Source organism: Rhinolophus ferrumequinum, chromosome 9, assembly GCF_004115265.2.
Source record: "Rhinolophus ferrumequinum isolate MPI-CBG mRhiFer1 chromosome 9, mRhiFer1_v1.p, whole genome shotgun sequence".
Lineage (NCBI taxonomy): Eukaryota > Metazoa > Chordata > Mammalia > Chiroptera > Rhinolophidae > Rhinolophus > Rhinolophus ferrumequinum.
In genome coordinates, this window is record NC_046292.1 from 16,167,333 (window position 1) to 16,174,962 (window position 7,630).

Below are 7,630 nucleotides of genomic sequence, written 5' to 3' on the forward strand. Positions count from 1 at the left end.
GGCTTGAGCTCAGAATGTCCCCTGTCCCAGTTCCCTGTTTTAGAAAATTACTCTGAAACTTATGATTAATACCCTTAGGCTTATTGATCACAATCCCTATGGCCTAGCATTCTTTTCAGGCTACTCCCATCATTGTTCCTAGGTTGCTGACCGCTGCCACCACCACCACCACCACCACCACCACCACCACCACCACCACCACCGGTGAATTTGCCAGAGGGAAGGCTCCATGCAGACCTCAGAATTCTCAGGTAGCTTCTGGAGGACCGCCCAGATTTTACCTTAAATACCCTAAGCCAGTCTGAGAATGTTAAGGAAGATTTTGGAGGTGTTAACCCGCTGCCTTCTCAGACCAGCTGCACTCTGACAACAAATGCTTATCCTTTAGCCCAACTCCTGTGTCGTCTATTGGCTGAGCATCACAGGCAGCACAAGCCCCAGACTCGGTTGCCCTCTGGTTTCATTCCCATATACATTACTTTTATAATCAGGGGAAAAAAAGATTTTTTTTTTTTTAAAGATTTTATTGGGGAAGGGGAACAGGACTTTATTGGGGAACAGTGTGTACTTCCGGGCTTTTCCAAGTCAAGTTGTTGTTCTTTCAATCTTAGTTGTGGAGGGTGCAGTTCAGCTTCAAGTTGTTGTCCTTTCAGTCTTAGTTGTGTCGGGCGCAGCTCAGCTCCAGGTCCAGTTGCCATTGCTAGTTGCAGGGGGCACAGCCCACCATCCCTTGCGGGACTTGAGGAATTGAACCAGCAACCTTGTGGTTGAGAGCCCACTGGCCCATGTGGGAATCGAACTGGCAGCCTTCAGAGTTAGGAGCATGGAGCTCTAACCGCCTGAGCCACCAGGCCGGCCCAATTTTATTTATTTATTTATTTATTTATTTATTTATTTAAAGAAAACCTTGAAGGAACTATGATAGTGTTGTTATAGGATTATTAATAATTTGGTCTTCTTTCTCTTTTGCTGTAACCTCTATATTGATTATGTTTTGCTTTAATAATTATTTTTCAAACCCAAACTTTAGTGTTGTGGGGAGGGTGTGGGAGAACAGACCTGTGAAGATCTGTGAAAGATTGATTTACCTCCCTGTTTTGAACCCTCTTCATTTCTAGTTGCAAGGATGATGGAAAGACACAGTTGATTCTGGATAATACTCACCAATTCCACAAGCATTCTAGCTCTTTGCTAGGCCCCAGGGATACAGGGGTGACTGAGCCATGGTCCTCACCCTGGAAGACCCCATTCTGGAATCTCCAGGATTGGCTTTACTCAGAGCTGCAGGTAGGTTTAGCTGGAGGTCAAAGTCTTAGGCCAAATCAAAGTGTCTAAACGTGAAATTTTAAAAATCAGTAAGCCAATGAGAAAAGCCCTTTGAAAGAAGGCAAGGGAGAAAAATGGTGATATTTTAAAAGAGGGACCCCAAGTAGCAAATTACTTGCTATGATCCAAATGTTTGTTTTCCCTCCAAAATTCATAGGTTGAAATCTGAATGCCCAATGGCATTAGGAGGTGATTAATCACCTTTGGGAGGTGATTAAGTCAGGAGGGCTCCACCCTCATGAATGAGATTGTGCCCTATAAAAAAGGTCGAGAGAGCTCTCTGGCCCCACAAGGTAAGGATACAACCAAAAGTCAGTCATCCGGAAGAGGTGCCCTCACCCCGCCATGCTGGCACCCTGATTTGTCTTCCAGCTTCCAGAACCGTGAGGAATAAATTTCTGTTGTTTATAAGCCACCTAGTCTGGTATTTGGCAGCCCAAACTGAAACGTTGCTACTGGTGGAATTTCTAGGACTATGACAGGCTGGTGCAGAGGATTCTCAGGGACAATCACGTCACTACCGACTTCATCTCAGCCAAAAGCTCAGTCCAGTGTTTTTAAAAACTCAGATATCATAAAAACGTCTTGAGGTGAAACGAAATGTCTGACTCGCCGGGGAGAGATGACTTGTTACCGCAGACTCCAAGGGGTCCGTTTGCCGTCGCGCATCCAAGCCAAAAGAAAACACAAGCAGGAGTTTGCAGCAAAGAAAGGAAAGGTTTCTTTAAGGAGTCGGCAACCAAGTCCGGAGACACAGGTGAGCCAGCGCTCTCAGAAACCTGGCTCCCTGACGGCCTCTAACGGCCAGACTATATAAGGGGAAAATCATCAATCTAGGTTGCTATGGGAGTTGGGCGGGGGGCTCTTCTGATTGGTCGGGGCTAAGCAATGGATCATGGCTTCAGGACCTGGTGTTAGTCCTGGCCTTAGTGGGTCCGGGTTGCAGGGGATGCGGCTCCTGGGACTGTTCCACCCTCACGAGTCTGGAGCTGAAAGGTAACTGAGGCCAAGGTGTTAGCTTTGTTTTAGTAAACACTTACTCATTGTTTGAGGTTTAGTTATATCCTCGTCAGGGTTGATAGACGCTCCCTCCCCAAATTGTCCTGGTTGTAAGAACATTTTAATCCGAGGTTAGAGTGCCCCCATGTGTTTCTACTTTGTCTTAAATCTCTTAAAGGATCTATTATTAACATCATGATTTATAATGGGAAGGGGGGTGCCTTATCTTTTTGAATGGAGGCAACACTGACAGGTAGGTGGAAACCCAGACTCAGAGGGAATAGGGACCCACTGAAAGAGAGTGGCATAGCTAGAATTCTAATCCAGTTAGGTTTGCTGTCCTCAGATTCCTGTTCCTTCTGCCATTTTGCCTGCATCGGACTGGTCTTTAGGCACAGAGCTTCATCATCCTCAAGGACTGATGTGTGGATTGTTCCAGAACCCTGGAGAATGCCAGCACTGTAGTGGCCTGACTCCGGTCCAATAGCTCTGACCCTCAACCCTAGGGAAGATATACCCCCTCCAGCTCTCACTCCTACTTTTGCCCCAGGTCCTACCCTAAATATTCATTCAACAATCAGCACTGGAGGCCGAGACTGCAGAGATGAACGGGACGAGGGCTGGAGTCATATCCCTTCCTTCCTTCCTTTCTTCACACATTCACTCACTGAGAGGCTGAGCTGGGCTCTGGCTAAGGTTTTTGAGGTCAGACAACTTGAATTCCAATCCTAGTCCTGCAGTCCTGCTCCTGAGCCTTCTTTTCAGAGAGCGTTTGTAGTAACATACAGAGGATGGCACACACTGTTCTGGGTTCAGGGCTTGGAAGCTGGTAAGTGGTCATTCTGCATTCACTCGACAAATTCAAGGTTTTCACTCGACAAATTCAAGGGCTGCTGGAGACAGGGATGAATCCAGCTGGTTTGTGAGGCCCAGGACAAGCCAGACGGCAGATGTATAAAAAGCTAGAGCTCCCACCTGCTTCCTCCTTCTCCCCACACCCCTTTCTCCACACACACACACGCCTGAAAGCCCAGGGATGGGAATCCAGGAACCTCCTCCTGACCCCAGGTTTCTGCTTTCACCTCTCACCTCTTCCACCCTTGGGCTACCTCCTAGTACCCAACCTGGCCCTGGGAGTGGTGAGGAGTGGTGAGAAGAGGGTAGAAATCAGCATCTCAAAGCCCAGAGGCACTTCCTTTTGGTGGGCAGTGGACTCATTTTCCTCCCCACCTGGAACAGGAGAGCCCACCCCCTGCTAGCTGGGCCGCTGCCCCACCCCCCAGGGTCAAAGGAGGTGGGGCTGGCATTTGTTGGTCTGCTCTAGGTGTGAGGGTGTTCAATGAGCTCCCCCAGGCTCTGAAGGCAGGCACTGGGGGAGAAACCAGAGCATCCTTCCCAGGTACCAGGTGTGGAGGAGGTCCCTTCTGCCTGCCGTGCTGGCCAACTGTTTTCCTCTCCTGTCTCACCCTGTACAGGCTGAGCTGGCCCAGTCCCAAGGAAGATGAGGTGGGGGCAGGAGGTAGTGTATTGGTGCCCCGAGCAGGCCTGTCCTCTCTCCTAGCAGCACCCAGCACGGGCAAAGAGAAGACACACATCAAAGTCATGATCATTGTGGTCGCCGGCCACATGGAGTTGGGCAAGTCCACCACGACTGGACACCTCACCTACAAATGCAGGGGCATCCACAAGAGGACCATCGAAAAATTCAAGAAGGAGGCGGCTGAGGGGAGGCTGGTCTGCCTGAGCTCCCCGGCCTCTCTTCCCAGCCGTGGTTTCTCTGGGAGGGCTGCTTCAAGATGGGAGATGAGAGCACGGCCCACTCCAGCTAAGCACCTGCTGGGCTAGTAGGTGCTTTCCTCGCAATCACGCCAGGAAGGTGGTGTGGCTGCGGTTTTCCAGGTGAGGCAAATGAGGCTCAGAGGGTTAAATAGCTTGCTGAGGATGACACCAAGGTTTAAATTCTCATGTGACAGATGCCACGCTGCGTGTCAGGTTAAGCTGCCAACATTCCCAGTTAACGGGGGCAAAAGATTTATTTGCCATGCATCTACCAGGAACCTTGGGGATACAATAGTGACCATGACAAGCCTGCCTCCAAGGAACTCCTGGCCACACCCCCTCATGTCACACAACAAGCTCACTAATTGGGCTGATGTAGGAGCCCAGGGAAGGTAGGCTTTGAATGCCCTGCTAAGGAGCCTGGCCACTTTCCCTGCAGCCACTGAAGAATTTCAAGTGTGGGAGTGATGGAATCAGACAAGTCTTTTAGGAAGAGCACTCTGGCTGCTGTGTGGGAAGAACAGACCAAAGGGTTGGCAGGTGGGGGAGGCTAGGGAGCCAGTTAGGAGGCTCTGGCAGCTGACCAGGTGAGCCAGGATGGTGGCCTGGGCTCAGGCAGCAGCAATGGGCATGGAGAGTAATGGCTGGAGTCCAGGGACGTGGAGGTGGGGGATCCACAGTACTTAAAATTAAGGGTTAGCTGTAGGGAAGGGGGTAAGGGAGGAAGAGGCGTTTAGAGTGCCTCCCAAATTTCTGGCTTTGGAAATTGGATGGTTGGTGAATACCAAAAGCAGAGCTGATCTGGGGTCCAAACCTGCTCTAGATGTGTGAAAACTGAGGCATCCTCAGGGCTACCTGTGTTGATGTCCAGATGCCAGCTGACTATTGAAGTCTGGAGCTCAAGACAGAAATCCAGGTTGGAGAGTAGGCCATGGGCATGAGCTGGTACATGCTTTGGGAAGGGTGAGGGACAGAGAGCCCTGGGATGTGTGGAGAAAGAGCCCATGCAGGAGAATGAGGTGGAAACGCCAGGAAGGTGTATGGGAAACCCTGGAGAGGGTTGAAGAAGCATCTAGACAAGATGCAACTGGTCTGTAGAAACAGCTGCTGCAGAGGTATAAGTAGGGACTGAAAAGAGACAGAAACAGGTCATAAGTCAGACTCATCGGCTATATAGATCCCATTTTCCGAATCTTGGCTTCCTGAGGTGCAGCCAGAATTGTTGTGGAGGTGCTTACACATCAGGAGCTGTCAAAGAAAGCTTTGGAACCCTGAGAAAAGACTGATTGGTCCATAGCCAATATGGCGGAGGCATAATCAAGAAGGTTATGGAAGAACAAATGAGCTGATGTGGTGGTTCTCAAACTTTCTGTTCTCAGGAAACTTTTACACTCTTAAAGGGATCCCAGAGGGTTTTTGTTCATATAAATTAGAACTGTCTATATTTCTGATATTTACAATTAAAACTGAGTTTTAAAAATATTTAGTTCATTTTAATAAACCCCTTACATATTAACATAAGTATCCCATTTTGTGCGTGTGTGTTTGAAAGATAACTATTTTCCAAAACAAAAAATCTTACAAGAGTGGCATTGCTTTATATTTTTTTAGGTATCTTTAATGTCTGTCTTAATAGCAAACAGCTGGATTTTCATATCTGATTCTGCATTCAGTCTGTTGCAATTTTTATGTCATGCAGCCTTTGGGAAACACCACTGTACACTCATGAGAGAACAAGAAGGGAAAAGCAAATTAATGTTTTAGTATTATTATGAACATAGTTTTGACCTTGCAAACTCTAAAGGGTCCTAGGGACCACGAAGGGTCCCCAGACCACTCTTTGAGACCTGCTTATCCAATGTATATTCTAAACTATGATGGACTTTATAGAAGTTTCTGTAGTAGCCAAAGTCAGGACACCTGGGTTCTAGTCCTATCTCTTAATGACCTAACTAGTTTTCCTAAGGAAACCACTTGGTTTCTGGTCTGTCCTGTTTTCCACTCTGCCCTCAAGGCCTAATGCAGCACTCGAACTGGAGATGAAATGAACAAATGGCCAGGATCTTTCAGCTGGCAAGTGGTAGAGTAGACCCTGCACCAATGTGATAACCTGTATATGCTACGGATGTTTTTCAGTGGCCTCATTTTTACCAACGCTGAAAGAAGGTCGACTCACTCAGGATCCTGAGGGTAATTATCAGTCATAGCTACTATTTAGCATAGGATAGGGGTTAAGAGTTTGAACTTTAGGGTCCCATGCCTTGAGTTCAAATCCTGACTGCTGCTAATTAGCTGTGTCATCTTGGGCTAGTCAGTTAATTTCACTCTTATTTGACCTGTAAAATGAAGATAATAAAACTTCGCTGAATTATATGAGAAAACCCTTGTTATGTGCTTAAAACAGCACCAGGTACACGGTCAGCGATATTTATGTATTTGCTGTTATTCCTATCTTGAAGGCTTGTTGACCATGTGCCAAGCTAGCAATTTATCACATGGCCTGGGCCATATGACTCTAAAGCTTGCTCTGATAGAAAAACTTAATTATACAAGTGATACAATCTATTATTTGTAAATGTCAATGGCATCTCCGTACACTGCCCTGTTACTGTCCCTCTGATTCTCAACTTATTTGGGAAACTTCTTCTTGGTCGATGGGCAGCTTTGGAAGTAGTGGTGACCATGGGGTTTTCCCTCCCACTCTTAGCAAAGGCTCCTTCAAGTACGCCTGGGTGCTGGGCAAGCTGAAGGCAGAGTGGGAACGTGGCATCACCACCGACATCTCCTGTGGAAGTTCCAGACCAAAAGGAACATATCACCATCATCGATGTCCCTAGTCACCGCGATTTCATCCAGAAGGTGATCACGGGCCCCTCACAGGTACCAGCCGGTGGCCTCAGCCCTGCTATGGGGGTGGGCACTGCGTGTCCCAGGCCAGATCGGAGCTGGGCTTTTCTCTCTCTGTCCCTCGGGCCAGGCAGACTGTGCCATGCTGACTGTGGCAAGTGGTGTAGATGAGTTTGAGGTGGCATCTCCCAGAATGGGCAGACCCGTGAGCACACGTGGGCATGTTGCCGGCCTACACGCTGGGCGTGAAGCAGCTCATCATGGCGGTCAACAGGATGGACATCACAGAGCCGCCCGACAGTAGTGAGCGCTTAGAGGAGATCAGCTGGGAGGTGAAGGCCTGTGTCAAGAAGATCGGTCACAACTCTCAGGCTGTCGCCTTCATGCCCATCTTGGGTTGGCATGGGGACAACATGATATTAATAGAACCTAGCACCAAGGTGAGGGCTGACTGGGGCAGAGCCAGTTAAATGGGACTTTCTCATTCAAATCTTTGGGCTTCTCCTAGAACCTAATCCCCAGGATTTACAGCGTGCTTATGGACCAGTCACTGTGAATGATTCCCGTCCCCATAGGAAACATGATTTGATGCCCATTTTACAGATGAACAAACAGAGATAAGACTACACGACTAGTATGCATAGAGCTGCATTGTCCAATGTGACAGCCAGTGTGTGGC

The 7,630-nt window shown here is 48.3% G+C and overlaps 1 protein-coding gene across 1 annotated transcript in view; it reads left to right on the forward strand.

Moving 5' to 3' along the window:
- The window catches only part of LOC117026777 (elongation factor 1-alpha-like), a 67,055-nt gene extending 59,634 nt beyond the window's left edge, over window positions 1-7,421 (forward strand). Inside the window, 7 exon segments of the mRNA XM_033113809.1 lie at window positions 3,890-4,055; window positions 6,812-6,885; window positions 6,888-6,905; window positions 6,908-6,984; window positions 7,082-7,127; window positions 7,130-7,167; window positions 7,170-7,421. Coding sequence (XP_032969700.1) covers window positions 3,890-4,055; window positions 6,812-6,885; window positions 6,888-6,905; window positions 6,908-6,984; window positions 7,082-7,127; window positions 7,130-7,167; window positions 7,170-7,421 — 671 coding nt within the window.
- Window positions 7,422-7,630: the final 209 nt, after the last annotated feature.